General features: G+C 36.6%; 1 protein-coding gene across 1 annotated transcript in view; it reads right to left on the minus strand.

Annotated features, from left to right (window-relative positions):
• Positions 1-16,988, minus strand: part of LOC148954716 (uncharacterized) — a 34,011-nt gene extending 17,023 nt beyond the window's left edge. The window contains exon 1 of the mRNA XM_089087220.1: positions 16,850-16,988. Within this exon, the coding sequence (XP_088943346.1) occupies positions 16,850-16,852 (3 nt within the window). The 5' untranslated portion in view covers positions 16,853-16,988. The remainder of the gene's footprint in view (positions 1-16,849) is intronic.
• Positions 16,989-18,874: the final 1,886 nt, after the last annotated feature.

Consider the following 18,874-nt stretch of genomic DNA (forward strand, 5'->3'; position numbering starts at 1 on the left):
CGTTCCCTGACAACATAGGAATTCTGTGCCAGTGGTTCCGGCTGAATACTGATCTCACATTAACTGCCGCATTGGTGGACCAGGGTTACTGTGAATCCAGCCTGTATATCATGCATTCAGCAGAACCCGTTTCTATGGAAATAGGCACCAAAATTGTCTTTGGCTTTGACTCAGACGTCTTCACAAAGCTGAATTCATTTATCCAGAAGAAGGGGTTCCACTTTTTTAATGTCTCGTCAGCATCGCAATCATCATGTTAAAAATGGCACCTAAACCCAAAACTGACCTCAAGACCATAACCACCACCATCGCCATGTTCTGTGTGTCAACAGAAGGAATTTTGTTTAACATTTTTCAGAGGTAGTTGTTATTTTTTTCCCTCCCCTCCTCCTCTCCACTCGGTGATATTTAAATACAAAAACATATAAATCTTACAACTTTATACATTATCATATCACCTAAACTTCAATTTTTTTTTTATTATATACCAGTCAATATATTAGTGGACATGAAGGCATACTACCATTTAACTTTTTTTTTGCCAAATATCTATCGTTCCCCCCGTTCTAGGGTGTCCTTCCCCCTCTAGGAGACGCTTTTCCGGTGGCATTTTTACTTAAATTTCTTAAAATTCATATCCTTCAATTTTCACTAATACGAATTCGAATTTTAAAGGTGGTCTTCCAAGATGCTTACTCTTAAAACTTTAAAATTTTTTAACCCAAAAAAACTATTTGCTCTCCCGTAGACTTGGCGTCCTCCGTCCACAAGAAACCCATTCTTGCGATGGCACTTTTTTCCTTCTTATTTTTCTTTTTTTTCAGCCCTTTTTACGACCAACCTTAATCAACAGAAAAACCAAAATACAACCAACCCATCAACAAAAAACCAAAAATAACCTTAATACTGACGGGCATGAGGGCACAGAACTGAGCAGAATCTTTAACCATGTCTCCTACGGATAAGGAGGCCACCCCCGGCGGGGCTGGTCCTTCCAGCTCAAGTACGTGTGCCCCTCGTCCCCCATTCGCTTGAATTCTTGATATAATTTTATGAGTCTCGAATGCATTCCGAGATCTAGGGCAGCGGAAGCGATGAATACCATCGGAAAACTTGTTATGCTCAGTAGAAGACTTAGTAGTAGCAGACTTAGTGTTTATACTTGTGCTAACCGAGCTTAGTTTGATTTACTGAAGCTCATTTGTCAAGTTTCTTAGGGTTTTCATTTGAGCTGTGATTATCGAGATGATTACTGAAACGTAACAATAAATATCTGAGAAACTAGTTATTTTTTTAGTTGGTTGCTTTACTTAGCGCTTTTTACTAATAACTCGGTAGTAACAGTTTTTCTGACTGTTGCTTTACATTTTTCTCTTCAAATACCCAAAGGCCTGGGTTTAATACCAAGAAATTTGGATTTTTAAGTACATTCGGCAAAAAGGGATCTGTGTTTCTTCCGGATTCTTTCCTATCAAAGCAGCCGGTTCCTTTTTTTTAGTATAATTAAGAATCCGAGATCCAAGGGTGCGTCTTGGCACAGCCACTAAACAGAAAAGCAGGTATGATAAAAGGGAAAGGGACGTGTGAAGACGTGATAAAAGGCCACTTTTACCGCTTGCCAAGCCATATTGAATAGGGCTGCGAAGCATGACGTCAATTCTCGGGCGGGGAATTCAAATAACGATGAAACGTGCATGCGTAGACACGTTTTTTCGGAACTTTGGCGAATTGTTTTGGCCTAAAATATTTGTCGTAGATCCTACTAATCCACCAGAACGTTTTCACGTCGAAACAATACTAGGAATATTGACAATCAGTTGTTAGTTACAACTAGAAACCACGTTTCACGGTACTTTGAATTTCGCACCTTACTTTTTATGTCATCACCGCGCAGCCCTATGTTGTAGGCTATAACTAAAAAACCGTGTTCCGGGATTTTTTTTGAAATTTCGGGATTTTTTCTTTTGAAGAAAAATCGGAATTTTATTTTTGAGCTGGTGGCAACGGTGCATGTGTAATAGGAAAAAATGACACCATCAGTGCCATCGTAGGGTTACCTAGTTTTTGCATGGATGTCAACAACTTGCAGTCCTCTGTTCTTCTTCTTTAGGTATATATCAGTTGTTTTCAGTCTTGGGGGTTCTTTTCCTTGCCAAATAAACCCGTAAATGATTTTTTCCAAGTTTTAAAAGATAGTTTTTGAAGGTGCTGAAATATTCGACAGATACCGAATAACAGGCAAGCTGTATATATTTACATATAGCGCCCTTTGGAATATGCCTCCTGCGTGTCTCCGGAGGCATGCCTCCGGCGTGCCTCCGTGCCTCATGCCTCCAGGTGTCCCTGAAAATGCCTAGTTGTTAACCACTCGTTTATGATTAGACCTTATTAGGGTTCTTATAGCATAAGCATACGAGTCTGAGGAGCCTTATTTACTCCATATAAAAAACTAAAGAAAACTGGACAATTAGGCCACTATCGTGCACCTCTGGATTGAAAAGTTTGCTTTTACGTCCACTGAACTATCTTTGTTATTATTTTGAGGATTATTCTCGTAATCCAGTCTCATTCTTTTTATGCTAAAACAGAGAGACACAGTTTTGCCTTTCAAAATTTGATTGGTATCAAAGTTGTAAAAGGACAGAAAATTATGTCAGAAGAACATGTTTTGGGAAATGAATATTTAGACATCTATTGTTCAAACCTTGATTGATTCTTTTGTATATTAAATAAAAAAAAAACAGTTTTTTTTACTGAAAGTAAGGAGCGACATTAAAACTTAAAACGAAGAGAAATTATTCCGTACATTAAAGGGGCTGTCCCCTCCTCAACGCCTTGCTCTTTACGCTAAAGTTTTTTTATTGTTTAAAAAAATAGAGTTGTGAGAAAGTCAAACTTTAGCGTAAAGAGCAAGGCGTTGAGGAGAGGACAGCCCCTTTAATATACGGAATAATTTTTGTTCGTTTTAAGTTTTAATGTCGCTCCCTACTTTCAGTTAAAAAAACTGTTTTTTTTAATTCAATTTTTGAACGTTTTTGAATAAATGCAGGTTTTGATCTTGGCTCACAGTACATGAATAATTAAAACAAAATTTTCATATTAATTTACTTTTATTTGGTTAAATGGCTTTCTCGAAACTTGTTTCATTTTATTTACGAGTAGAATGCTAATAATGAATTCTATAGAAGCTATACACCTTTGCAAAGAGAGTGAGTATCCCCTCGCAATGTCGTCTGGATTCTATAGAAGCTATAGCAATTTGAAATATCATATGGAATTTGCGTGAAGCTATAGCAATTTGAAATATCATATAGAATTTGCGTGAAGCTATAGCAATTTGAAATATCATATGGAATTTGCTTGAAGCTATAGCGATTCTACAGGGTCATTACACCTTTGCCAAGAGATTTAAACAATTTAAGGATAATTTTTTCTGACGTAGATTTCTATTTCCTGATCTACAAGTTTTTTTTTTAGGTTAAATCAGTGGTCATTCATCTGTAAGTTGATTAGTAGGTTTTTTTTTTTTTTAAACTTGGATAATAGTTTTTTAAACCTATTAATACGAACACTACATGCATTCCATTTTTGGAATTAGGAGCGGGATTGTGTGATGCTATCAGACTGGTTTCGTTTCATGTGTTCATTAATAGAAGGACTAATGTTTTTGAAAAGGGTAATTCCTTCTTTAGTTTACGAGATTTGCGAATTTTTTGCGAAAAGATATTTGCGTAAAGGTATTGCGCTGGTTAAGATTGCCTCAGGGGTAATTAAAGAATGGGGTGCTTGCATCAACAATACAAAGAATATGCCCAGATACTTAATAGATTTGACGCTTACAAGAGACATTGGTTAGAAGGTATTCAATTGCTTAATTGAAAAGTAACGATAGAATGACATTGTGACTTGACCTAGCTTTACCTCGCCGATGTGGTCTGTATAATACATAAGTAACGTTTGAAAAGTATTGTCAATTTAAAAAGAAAGTTCTGAAAAGTTTTTTGAGGGGGTGAGGTTGCATGGAGGGTTGAGTTGCACGAGGGTTCAGTTAAAGGGGATACAGGTGCACGGGGGTTTCGGTTATACAGGGGATTCAGTTACAAGAGGGATTCAGTTGCACGGGGGTTGAGTTAAATGGGAATTGAGTTCCACGAGAGTAGTGCTTTGTCGTGGTTTAGCCGTGAGGTCCCTTACCACAACCCAAAAGGGCTCCGATCCCCCCATCCCCTCCCTGAAGGAACTGCCCGGTCCTCAAATGGTCTCTAGGTTCCCAAACGAGCCAGGGGTTACCTTGTAACATTTACATTCTCTTGATTTTCAAATTTCCGGTTGAAGGACTCTGTTGTTTTAAGCCAGTGTGATTTTTTCTTTACATGGTGTTCGTTCAAAAAAGCGAGAATTTCTGTTAAATAAATAATTCTTATATTTTTTCCGTTCAATTGAAGGCGAGGATTTCTGTTAAATAAATATTTGTTATACCTTTTAAAATGACTTCACGGGGTTTGAGGGGGCTCTGTTGTTTTAAGCCGTTTGATTTTTTCTTTACATGGTGTTCGTTCAAAAAGTAAGGATATTCCGTGTGATTTTTTTGGAAAGTTTAATGAATTTAATAGTTACCGAGAGCTCAATGACTCCCCCCCTCAATGACTTCCAGGGGGTTTTATTACTCCTCCTCAAAATGAATTCAGATGGGTTTAGAACTCATCCCCATAGCCATAACTCCATTCAACCTTAAGCGAAGATATAAAAGTTTGATGAAGTATTTTTCTGCTTAACAACTACATTAATAACTTCCAAGATGATAGGACTTATTTTTTAATTTAATTGGGAATGAAAGGTCAAAGTCTAACATAAAGAACAAGGTATTTCGGAGGGGGTAGCTAACTTCATATACGGGATAATTTCCATTCGTCTTAGTTTTTAACGATGCTCTTTATTTCTAGTTGAAAATGCTTATTTTTTAATTTAATTGGGAATGAAAAGCCAAAGTCTAACATAAAGAACAAGGTATTTCGGAAGGGAGTAGCTCACTTCCTATACAGTATAAGGTCAATGCGTATTATATTTGAACTATGTTAATTCTTTCTAGTGTATTTATCATATTTTTTAATTTAATTGGGATTTAAAAGTCAAAGTCTACCGTAAAGAACACGTACATTCGGAGGGGATAGATAGCTTAATCTATGGAGTAATTTTCAGTCATCCTAGTTTTTAACGATTCTCCTTATTTCTAGTTGAAAATGCTTATTTTTTAAATTTAATTGGGAATCAAAAATCAAAGTGCCAGATTGGTTGAAATTCACTAGCTCAGAATTAGGGTCTTAGTCCACCAGCCTGAATGGTGGAAATACACTAGCTCAGTATTGGGGTCTCAGTCCACCAACCTGAATGGTTGAAATACACTAGCTCACAATTTGGGTCTCAGTCCACCAGCCTGAATGGTGGAAATTCACTAGCTCAGAATTTGGGTCTTAGTCCACCAGCCTGAATTGTTGAAATTTACAAGCTCAGAATTGGGGTCTTAGTCAGTGTTCAGATTGGAGCATTGGGGTCCGACTATCTGGGCTTTATTTGTCAAGACCTGAATGCTAAGAGATGGACATGAGCTCGATTGGGACCCCATTGTGAAAACGGAAAACAAAAAACAAAAAATATATTGTTGATATGTGTGTAGAGCATGGCATGGTTAACGCTAGGGGCAACAGTCTAACCGTTAACGGTTTTAGGTATCCGTGACTAAATTCTAAGGCGAGAGTGGAAATTGGGACAAATTTTTGGAGGTGCCCACCTCACCTGTTCAGAGGCTCAGGCAAGTGACCCTAAATTTAAAAAAGCGGAAATTGGCTCAGATTTTCTAAACTAAGCTTAGACAGCGAATAGATACTATTGGGAAAGTTACTGGAGACGCTGAGCATCCTTGAACAAATGCTATATTGAGAGATGAATTTGGGACAATATTTGGGGGCACCCACCCACCCAGAGTCTCCAGCAGGTGACTCAAAAATTTAAAAAACACACAGAGACGACAGATACAAAGAGACAAAACACACACAGAGAGGACAAACACACAGACACGACACAAAGAGACGACACATTCACAGAGACTATACACACACACAGAGTCAACACACACAGAGAGACGAGACACACACACAGAAATGACAAACAAACATAGAGACGACACACACAAAGAGACGTCAGACATACACACACAGAAACGAAACACACAGAGAGACGACACACACAGAGAGACAACACACACACACACACAGAGACAACATCCACACAGAGACGACACACTCAAAGTGACGACTTACACATAGAGACGACACACACACAGATACGACAAACGCTCAGAGACGACACGGATAGAGAGACGACACACACACACACAGACGACACACTCAAAGAGACGACTTACACATAGAGACGACACACACACAGAGACGACAAACACACAGAGACGACAGACAAAAAGAGACGAATCACACACAGAGATGACAAACAAACAGAAACGACACATAGAGACGACACAAGTAAAGAGACAAGACACACACACATAGTAAACACAGACAGAGATACGAGACAATAAAAAAGACATAACTCATATAACATCGAGACCACACACACACAGAGACGTCACACACAAACATAGCCCAAAAACCCAGAGACATGACACACACAGATAGACCACACTCACAAACACACAGACAACAGACACACCGAGCCGACACACACACACACAGAGACCGCACACACACAGTGATTATTGACACATAGAAAAGAGAAATACGCAGAGACGAAACGGACAGAGAGACGACACACACAGAGACGACACAGACACTGAAACGACAGACACGTAGAGACGACACACACACAGAGACGCCACACACCCAGTTATGACACACATAGATAGACAACACGCACACAGAGACCACAAACACACAGACACAACATACACACAAATATTACAAACACACCGAGATTATACACGCACAGAGAGGAAAAACACACAGACACGACAAACACACACACAGAAGACACAAACATATAGACAGCACACACATATATAAGCCACACACACAGATACAACACAAACACAGACACTACACACACACACAGAGTCCACTCACACACAGAGAGGACGAACAAACATAGACTACGGACACAAAGAGATGACTCATACACAGAGATGACAAACACACAGAAACGACACATAGAGACGACACATGCACAGAGACGATACACACACACAGAGTCAACACACACAGAGAGACAAGACACACACACACAGAAATGACAAAACACACACACAGAGGACACACACAAAGAGACGACACACACACACAGATACGAAACACACATAGGGACGACACACACAAAGAGACAACACACACACACACAGACAACATCCACACAGAGACGACACAAACACACAAATTCGGGTCTAGATTTCATTTTTACAGAAACTGTACATTTTTCTTACCAAATTCTGGTCTAGATTTACCTTTGATTCGAACTTTAAGTAAGGAGCGACACGGCTCAATAGTAGCCGAAAATATAAAAGCAGATTAATAGCTTTCTCGTAGGCTTTAAAAAAACGCCTGTTTAAAAAAAAAAACACCAATAATAAACGTTTTTGTGTTTAAAAAAAAAAAAAAAACCACGGATGAGCCCCCCATCACCAAGGTTAGGTTACCTAACATTTCTAGGTGGCCCCCCCACCCCCGGGGGCCACGGGGACCGAAAGCCTACCACGGGTGGGACCCTCACCACCCAGGTTAGGTTACATAACATTTCAAGGTGACCCCCCCCCAACCCCGGGGCCACGGGCCCGAAAGCCTGACACGGGTAGGACCCTCACCACCGAGGTCAGGTTAGGTTAGATTAGGTTAAGTTACCTAATATTTCTAGGTTAATTTACATCAGGTTAAGTGGCCCGCCACTTAACCTGATGTAAGTTAACCTAGAAATGTTAGGTAACTTATTCACCAACCATTCAGGCTGGTGGACTAAGACCCCAATTCTGAGCTAGTGAATTTCCACCGTTCAGGCTGGTGGACTAAGACCCCAATTCTGAGCTAGTGAATTTCGACCATTCAGGCTGGTGGACTGAGATCTCAATATTGAGCCAGTGTATTTCCACCATTCAGGCTGGTGGACTAAGACCCCAATACTGAGCTAGTGGATTTCAACCATTCTGGCACTTTGACTTTTCATTCCCAATTAAATTAAAAAAATAAGCATTTTCAACTAGAAATAAGGAGCATCGTTAAAAACTAAGACGAATGGAAAGTATCCCGTAGATGAAGTTAGCTACCCCCTCCGAAATACCTTGTTCTTTATGTTAGACTTTGACTTTTCATTCCCAATTAAATTAAAAAATAAGCATTTTCAACTAGAAATAAGGAGCATCGTTAAAAACTAAGACGAATGGAAATTATCCTGTATATGAAGTTAGCTACCCCCTTCCGAAATACCTTGTTCTTTATGTTAGACTTTGACTTTTCATTCTCAATTAAATTAAAAAATAAGCATTTTCAACTAGAAATAAGGAGCATCGTTAAAAACTAAGACAAATGGAAATTATCCCGTATATGAAGTTAGCTACCCCCTCCGAAATACCTTGTTCTTTATGTTAGACTTTGACTTTTCATTCCCAATTAAATTAAAAAATAAGTCCTATCATCTTGGAAGTTATTAATGTAGTTGTTAAGCAGAAAAATATTTCATCAAACTTTTATATCTTCGCTCAAGGTTGAATAAAGTTTTGGCTATGGGGATGAGTTCTAAAACCATCTAAATTCATTTTGAGGAGGAGTAATAAAACCCCCTGGAATTCATTGAGAGGGGGAATCATTGAACTCTCGGTAACTATTAAATTCATTAAACTTCCCAAAAAAATCACACGGAATATCCTCGCTTTTTGAACGAACACCATGTAAAGAAAAAATAAAACGGCTTAAAACAAAAGAGCCCCCTCAAACCCCGTAAAGTCATTTTAAAAGGTATAACAATTATTTATTTAACAGAAATCCTCTACTTCAATTGAACGGAAAAAATATAAGAATTATTTATTTAACAGAAATTATCTCTTTTTTGAACTAACACCATGTAAAGAAAAAATCACACTGGCTTAAAACAACAGAGTCCTTCAAACTGAACTTTGAAAATCAAGAGAATGTAAAAGTTACAAGGTAAACCACGGCCCCTTTGGGAGCCTAGAGAACCTTTGAGGACGGGGGGGTTCCTTCGGGGTTGGGGTGGGGGGATCGGAGCCCTTTGGGGTTGTGGTAAGGGACCTCACGGCTAAACCACGACAAAGCACTACTCTCGTGGAACTCAATTCCCATTTAACTCAACCCCCGTGCAACTGAATCCCTTTTGTAACTGAACCCCTGTATAACCGAAGCCCCCGTGCAACTGTATCCCCTTTAACTGAACCCTCGTGCAACTCAACCCTCCATGCAACCCATCCCCCTCAAAATACTTTTCAGCCATTTCTTTTTAAATTGTCAATACTTTTCAAACGTTACTTATGTATTATACAGACCACATCGGCGAGGTAAAACTAGGTCAAGTCACAATGTCATTCTATCGTTACTTTTCAATTAAGCTATTGAATACCTTCTAACCAATGTCTCTTGTAAGCTTCAAATCTATTAAGTATCTGTGCATATTCTTTGTATTGTTGATGCAAGCATCCCATTCTTTAATTACCCGTGAGGCATTCTTAACCATCGCAATACCTTTACGCAAATATGTTTTCGCAAAAAATTCGCAAATCTCGTAAACTAAAGAAGTAATTACCCTTTACAAAAACATTAGTCCTTCTATTAATGAACCCATGAAACGAAACCAGTCTGATAGCATCACACAATCTCGCTCCTAGTTCCAAAAATAGAATGCATGTAGTGTTCGTAGTAATATGTTTAAAAACCTATTAGCCAAGTTTAAAAAAAAAAACCTACTAATCAACTTACAGATGAATGACCACGGATTTAACCTAAAAAAAAACTTGTAGATCATGAACTAGAAATCTATGTCAGAAAAACTTGTCCTTAAATTGTTTAAATCTCTTGGCAAAGGTGTAATGCCCCTGTAGAATTGCTATAGCTTCAAGCAAATTCCATATGATATTTCAAATTGCTATAGCTTCAAGCAAATTCTATATGATATTTCAAATTGCTTTAGCTTCAACCAAATTCCATATGATATTTCAAATTGCTATAGCTTCTATAGAATCCAGACGACATTGCGAGGGGATACTCACTCTCTTTGCAAAGGTGTATAGCTTCTATAGAATTCATTATTAGCATTCTACTTTTACGAACGTTTTTATTAGTAATAAATATACGTAACTTACAAATTAATTTACGTAACGAACTTCTATATTCATATATTTTTAATACGTATATAAGGGGGTTCGCCCCCTAGTCAATACCTTGCTCTTTAAGCGAAAGTTCGAATTTTGTTCTAATTCTTTAAAACTGACCGCTTAATCACAAAGGCCGTTAATTAGAATAAATAGCTCTTATGAAAGTACTAAAAAATCTCTGGCTTAAAGAGCGAGGTATTGACTAGGGGGTGAACCCAATCATATATGTAATATTTTCTGTTCGTTTAAAGTTTTGATGTTGCTGCTGTTGCAGTTGAAAAACTTGTTTTATTATATTTAATTTCTGATCTTTTTTTAAATAATGCTGGAAAGTCCGGCGTCCCCTTCATAGCAATGTCCCTTCCCCCAAGAAAACTTCCTTCATGGAAAGATCCTCCAACATAACCTCCACCCCCCCCCACTACCAGGAAAAATCTCCCCTGAAAATGTCTGTACTGTATACTTCCCAATAACCAATACTATATGTTAACATTGGGTAAAGTTCATAACTTTCAGCCCTCCTCCCGGGAACTTCGGGGGGTTAAGTCATCCTAAAAGACATACTTATAATATTTTCGAACATGCTGAACAAAATGGCCATCTCAAAATTTTGATCAGGTGACTTTGGGAAAAAATGACCGTGGGAGGGGGCCTAGTTGCCCTCCATTTTTTTTTGGTCACTTAAAAAGGGCACTAGAATTTTTAATTTCCGTTTGAATTTGTCCTCCCAAGATTCTATAAAACCAATGGGTCAATTTGATCACCCATGGGAAAAAAAAAAAAAACAAATAAACACGCACCCGTGATCAATCTTCTGTCAAAAAATGCAAAACTCCGCATTTTTGTAGATAAGAGTTTAAAATCTCTACAGTAGGGTTCTTTGATACGCGGAATATGATGGGGTGATTTTCATTAAGGTTCTATAATTTTTAGGGGGTCTTTCTCCATTTTTTCAAAAATCAGCCAAATTTTCTTGATGAATTAAATTTGATGAAACTTATATATTTGAAATCAGCATTAAAATCCGATTCTTTTGATGTATCTATATGTATCAAAATACCGTTTTCTAGAGTTTCGGTTACCATTGAGCCGGGTCCCAATAACCAATGCTATATGTTAACATTGTGTAAAGTTCATAACTTTCTGTCCTCCCCCTGGGGGCCTCGAGGGATTAAGTCATCCTAAAAGACATAGTTATAATATTTTCGACCATGCTGAACAAAATGGCTATCTCAAACTTTGTTCGGGTGGCTTTGGGAAAAAAATGAGCGTGGGAGGGGGCCTAGTTGCCCTCCATTTTTTTGGTCACTTAAAAAGGGCACTAGAACTTTTAATTTCCGTTCCAATGAGCCCTCCCACGATATTCTAGGACCACTGGGTCGATACTATAACCCCTGGGGAAAAGAAAAAAAAAATAAATAAATAAACACGCATCCGTGATCTTTCTTCTGGCAAAAAATGAAAAATTAAACATTTTTGTAGATAGGAGCTTGAAACCTCTACAGTAGAGTTCTCTGATACGCTGAATATGATGGTATGATTTTCATTAAGGTTCTATAACTTTTAGGGGTCTTTCCCCCTTTTTTCGAAAATCAGCCAAATTTTCTCAGGCGCATAACTTTTGATGGGTAAGATTAAACTTGATTAAACTTATATATTTGAAATCAAAATTAAAATCTTATTCTTTTGATGTATCTATTGGTATCAAAATTCCGTTTTTTAGAGTTTCAGTTACCATTGAGCCGGGTCGCTCCTTACTTACAGTTCGTTACCACGAACTGTTTGACAATTTTCGGGTCAGTAAAAATAAAAATGTTTCCAAGCTCAGTTAGGTTTTAGTTTAAGTTTTTTTTTTAGCGTAGTTAAAATGAATTTTTTAGTCATACTATTTTTTTACAAGTAGACTATAAATACCAAAGGTCGAGGTAGGAGAATGGGAAAGTGGAAAGCAAGCAAAACAAAATTTAGAAAAGAAAAGAAGTAAACAAAATTTATTCTTTATTATTAGTCGAAAGATATTGATCAACTAAATATCTGCTTATTATCTAAATTATCCAGAAGCCAAATTGGTGAAGTTCATTTTTTTTTACATGCAGAAAATGTTACGTAGATAATTTTGAAGACCACACTGCCTTTCCGTGACGATAAATTAAAGTTCAAATAGGGATAAAATCCTCTTAATAGACAGTGTTTAACAAACAGTGATAGAAATTCACAAAAAGTACCAGATGTTTCGGTCACATATGTAGTTACCGTCATCAGTGATAGTTTTACTACTGATGACGGTCAATTCATATGTGACCGAAATATCTGGTATTTTCTGTGAATTTCTGTCACTGTTTGTGAAACACTGTCTATTAAAAGGATTTTATCTCTATTTGAACTTTGATTTATAAAGCAAAAATTTGTCAAATAATTTCATCTTCCAAGGATTCTTCCATTAAAAATACCATTCGAACATTTACTTTGTATATAATTAAATCAAAAGTCAAATTTATCCAACTGAAGGTAAGGAACAAAAGTTAAGCTTAAGACAAAAAGAATTTTTTCTTATTTGACGGTGGCTACCTTTTCCGCAATACCTAACTTTTTATGCTCAAGTTTGACTTTTCGTCCCAAGACTTTAAGAACCACTCTTGAAACACAAAAATTGTTTAATTAAAATAAGAAGCTTTTTTGGTTGTATAAAGCGTGGAGAAGGCTCATTTGATTTGAAATTGAAGTTCAAGTTCAAGTTCCCTTTTTAAGGTTCAAAATTGGTAGGAGGGCAAGTAGACCCCCACCATCCTCTTTTCTTCAAAAGTATACGATCTAAATTTTGAGATAGCCATTTAGTTCAACATGGTCCAAAGATCATTATGCAATCCCTCCAGGGTTGTCACAACCCCCAGAACCAGGTGGAAAGGGTTTTAAGCTATGCTCAGGGGACATGTAAGGTTTTAATGGAAGGGGTGACTAAACATACTCTAGAGGAGGCTCGTTTGATTGAACATTCAGAGTTTTAGTCTCTTTTTTAAGAGTTAGAAGTAATCAAATGGAACCTAGCCCCGCCCAAACCCATTTACTTAAATGTGTCCCCTCAAAATTCTGAGACAGGCATTTTGTTAAAAATGGTCCAAAGGCCAAATAACTATGCTTCCTGGGTTGAAACCCCCTCCCCAGACCCCGAAACAAGAGGTGTTTGGTGTGCATACTTCTAGTTGTTACTTTGATAATTTCTCTACTTTGATACTTCATTTCGTCAAAATCCTGGGGGGAGGGGGCAAAGCTGTAGCCCTTTTTTCCAAATCAAGTGAAAATTACAGTGAAAACTGAAAAATGAAAAATGAAACTGAAAACTGAATATAGGACCATAAAGGTAAAGATATATTAAAGAAAACTGATATGTTTCGGTGGATGCTTGAATTATGCAGTCTTGTCATAGTTTTGACAAGATGTTTGAAGAAACTAATCTTCAGCTGGGAGGGGGAAGGTAAACTTGGGTCTGGGGAGGCAAACTGAGGTCTTGTAGGAGAAGTTGCACCTCTGCCCTATAGAAAATTATTCCCCTGACAACGGAGGATCATATCGTCAGCAAAAGCATAGTTGTTGGACTTTTTCCAGCGAACGCATTTGTAATTAAATATCATAAAATATTAAGTTAATGAACGTTTCAATTTTAAAGAGTGAGATCATTAAACTATATTTGGTGAAGCTGAACTTTTGCGAACAGAAGGAGGGAAGGGGAGGACATCAAAGAATAGTCATTTGGAAATTTGAAATCCAATTATTTGTTATTGTATGGATTTCTTCCTCTTAAGAACATTCGCTATCTTAAAAAAACATTTTACGAGCCTCAACGTCGGATGACTGTGTAAAAGACAGAGTTCATAGCAACTTCTCCCAACGGAATAATGAAACTTACTAAGGGGACTGGGAGCATCCGAGACGGGTTGCTGTAAACCTCCAGTTAAGAGTGTTGGACCATAATTATTACAGTGGCACCATTTTATACTTCAAGCTTTTCCACTTAAGAAGTGGCAATGGTAGTGCCAATTTTAGTGTTATATGACGCTTAAGGATGGTAGAATTGATAAAAACCACGTAAATATGAGCAAAAACTTTCAAACAACCCATTGAACGTCTCTCTAAGAAATTCTGAGGGCTCACTAGCCTCCAGCTTTTCCATTTGAGATATTGACACCAAAAGTGCCATTTTCAGTGTCATATGGCACTTACAGATAGAGGAATTTTTGTAAAGGAAGTTGATATGAAAAATTAATTTTTTATGAGTAATTAACAGCTCTCTACGATGTTATGGTAATCCACTAGCCCTTAAAAAAAAAGAGATAGAAAGAGAGAAAAAAAACAAAAAAAAAACGGGAGATGGATCAGAGCCACCCATGTAAAAAAGCGATTTTGCTTATTGTTCAAGGTGGGGGTCCATAATTTCCCTTTTCAAGGTTTTCGATTATATTGATACAAATGATGCACTTTTCAATTTTGATCTATCGTGATTTTCAAGGGGCTTCAGGTTTTTTTCCAAATCACCATAAATTTCTTTTTGCAATAAGCTTTTACTTTTAAGATAAACCAAAATATTAGTTGCAATTCCTGAATCAGTGTCAAATAGTATTTTGTTTTCACTTTGTAGTTTTTTTTTTCTAAACATGTTTTTTGACTTTGGTTTCTTTGGATTGTGGTTCGCTCTTTACTAGGCTACAGCTACTGCTGAAACCATGACTTTTTAACCCAATTTTTGCGGTATAAGAGTTACTGGCCATTTGAAATTTCAATTCTAGTTTAAACTAGATTAAGTTTCATTTTTTTTTCATTCTAATTAACCAAGATATTTCGTGTCTTATGTTGAAATTAGAAGGACTTAATAATCCCTTGTAATATGTAAGTTCGTTTTGATCTTAATAACGATTTTGATTATTTTACAAATTTTTTACTAAAAGCTGTAAACTGTATTTTTGAATTGTTTTTATTTTGAAAAGAATATTTTGATTTGTAATGTTTTGACACCCAGCAATTTTCAAATGGTGACCATTCAAAGACAAAATAGCGCTACAACTGATTAGGAATCATCGTTGCAGCAGTAGCTGCAACCTAGTAAAGAGCAAACTACAGCCCATAGTAACCAAAAGTTAAAAAACGCGTTTATAAGAAAACTACCTAGCGAAGAAATTGCCATCTGACATTGATTGATTAATGGTAACTATTATCTCGGTTCGCTGAAATTTCGAAAAAAAACCTGAGACCCCTCAAAAATGGTGTCAGATCGAAATGATAAGTATACCATTGGAATCAGTATAGTCAAAAACCTTGGACAGTGAAATTACAGTCCCCCAACTTGAACAACAAGGAAAATCACTTTCTGTGCCATTTTTTTTTTTCGGTTCTCATTTGACATTTGACCTGTGAACATCTATTTGAGTTTTAAGCCGGATCAAATTTAGAAAAACAAAAGAAAAAAAAATCATAAATTGGTTGATGAACTTGTGAGATTTAATTAGAGGTTATGGGCCGGGGGCTAGGTGACCTTTATTGTTTGGCTCAAGTATGAATAATATTCTTAATTTTTTGATAGATTTTCATTTATACATTGATTGTGAGGAGACGAATGCTATCATTATAGACATTCGCTTTTGTTTATTGCGTTAAATGCGCCAGTGTATGGAAGTTTTATTTAATATGTCAGTTTGATTCCTACTAATTCATTTGTATTTCTTTATCTTTTCTTTTGTTTTTTTCTCTCTCTATTCGTGTGTTAGTTCTGTTGTATTTCGATACATATTATTTTTTAAAGAACTTTTTTTTGTTTTCCTCTTTCTTTCCGTTGAGAAAGGCTCCCGGACGTGGTGCCAAAATATTCGGAGTGTTTTTTAATTAAGTGTTTATTTTGTTGTTATTTATTCACTGCTTTATTAAAATTAAAGCCCGTTTTTCTTGCTTAATTTTTCGTAAATGGAAAAGCAGGTCTAAGAAATTATCTACAAAATAAGATTTCAAATAAAAGTAAAGAACTCCATTAAACCAAAAAAGAGTAGCATTAAAATCAAATAGTCTGCCAAAAGTGAACCTACCATAAATCAACATCAATTAATAAGAGGATGTCTTACTAATTCTCTTTTAAGTCAGTAAAAGTAGTTAAATATCCTTTATCTTAAAAAAATACTCTCGTCTTCTTTATAACTTTACTTTAAGAAGAGTATTTGTTTGCCTATAGCTAATTCTATCCTTGTTCTAGTTCGAAGATTTATCTTCATAATGTTCAAAAACATTTCACTGGGAAAAATCACCCTTCGCCTTGGCTATTCTAGCTTTTACATATTCTTCCTTCTTTACATCTTTCTTTCTTCTTTATTCTTCCTCGCATTGCTTGCACCCATTCAAGGTGTAAACTATCTGCGTTTTAAATCTTTTTGGCTATATTCTAAAGATAATGCTCCAAGAAACTTTGAGAAAAATAAAAAGAAAAAGACTTACCATGGTGTTTTATTACGTCCTTTACAAAGAATAATCATGGAACTACCGAAATGGCCCCTTTTATTCTTTTCGTGTTCTACTTTTCTGAAGCTAGTTTCCAATTTATAAAACCACTTCTGGATAACCATATGGGCCTGGCAGCATATGCCTATATACAAGTTTTCATATACAAGAAGATTGTTTTAAACAAGTTTCAGCATTTCAGAGAATCGTGTTTTGACCAGAAAGAGCTATCAGCGAACGCAGGCTAATCTGTTGCTCAGGACAGGTATGTGCAAACGAGGGGGGGGAGAACTTGCTCCCAAATATAAGTTCCAATATTTTTTATTGGGCCCTTATTGTTAAAATAAGTGAATATATTTTTTTTTACTATTATCCCCCCTCCCTCGTGTTTGTATACCAGACGCAGTGTATTATCGAACCAAGTTCAGGCCTCTGGTGGACTTAACGAAGAAAATTATATCATGCCTCAGCGCAAAAATGAGTAAGTCCTGCTTAGCAGCAAAACTCGTTGAGTCTTGGTTCCGGGCGAAAAGTCCTGACTCAATGCAAAAATGCTCCTGACTCTACGTAAAAACAAGCTAAGTGGAAACTACGTCCTGTCTTCCTCCACTGTAAACTTTTATACCAAAAAGGTGGACAAATAAAATATTTTTGTAAATAAAATATATTCATTTTCAAAAAAAAATATATTTTTTCAATCTGTCAGCTTGGTGCTGCAAAGAGAGGTTGTGGCATTTCCTTCTTTCTCTCAAAACAAACTTCTGGGTAAAAATGCAGAGAAAAACCTACCTTGTTAAAACCAGAATCGCAAAAGGATTTTTATTTTAATTTATTGGGAAGCTAAAGTGGGGTAGGGATCCGCCAAAACCCTTTATCCTCAACACACCACCATCTCTTAGCAGAAGGGTTGTACCTTATTTGAAGTGGAATCAAGTACGGACCTTTCTAAACCATTATCCCCCTCCAAAAACTATTTAATAGATGGATAGGCATGTAAAACCTTCTTTGAAATGATCTAATACACAATTCTCAATTTGTATGATTGGAGGCAAAATAAAAAACCTCCTTCAACAACCTCCCTACTGAGGCCCGCAGAAGTCCTTGGAGTCAATACTTTTTAAAAGACTATACGGTAAAAAAAAACGATTGCTTCGAAAAATTGCTTGACAAAATTGAAGAATTTATTTATTGGTTTGCTACCGTATCCTTCACTCATTTCTTCAAAAAACACAAGATTCAAAGTACATTTACATCAAAAATCCCTCTGAGTTAAAATTTGTTCCCTCATGCCGTTTCTATATAACAAACTAACGTTATTTACAAGTTGTAAATGCTATTTACGACTTGTACTGATAAGCTAATTACTGTATATATGTTACGGTGAATATCCACAAATTGGTTAATGTCGACATTCACCGGTGAATGTCCAAAATAACTTTTTTTTTCTCCTTGGACTTAGTCACCGTTGGCAGTCAATTTTTTCATTTTAATGCAAGGTTTGATGATGGGAGGTTAAGTTAGATTAAATTAGGTTTGGTTAGACGAGGTTAGGTTGTTTAAGTTTGCTTAAATTACGTTTTTAACCCATTTCTGAACCAAATTTAACCTAACTTAATCTAAACTAATATAATCTAACCTTGCCTTAACTTGTAACATCATAGGTTGCATAAGACTGAACAAGCTGACTCGCAAAGCTTATTGAATTGAAGCAGAGAAAAAGGAATTTTGAACATTCACCGGGGAATTTTGACATTAACTAGATTTCGGACATTCACCGTAACATATACACAGATTACGACTGAGCACATATAATGTCTTTTGATTAACCTGGTGACTTCAAGGTGCATACATTTTAGGTCCTAAATAGACTCACAGCGCAGAATCCTTGAAAGAATCAACTAAATTTTGTAGCACCCCTTCTCTTTTCCTTCCTCCCTGCGGATATTTTAGGCAAACTCGGTCACTCTAGAGCCATCTGAAAATGGACCTCAATCAACTAAGCGGTCCTGAATATATTGAAAA

This window comes from Artemia sp. Qi Xiang Cuo, chromosome 3 (assembly GCF_049724085.1).
Source record: "Artemia sp. Qi Xiang Cuo chromosome 3, ASM4972408v1, whole genome shotgun sequence".
Taxonomy (NCBI): Eukaryota; Metazoa; Arthropoda; class Branchiopoda; order Anostraca; family Artemiidae; genus Artemia; species Artemia sp. Qi Xiang Cuo.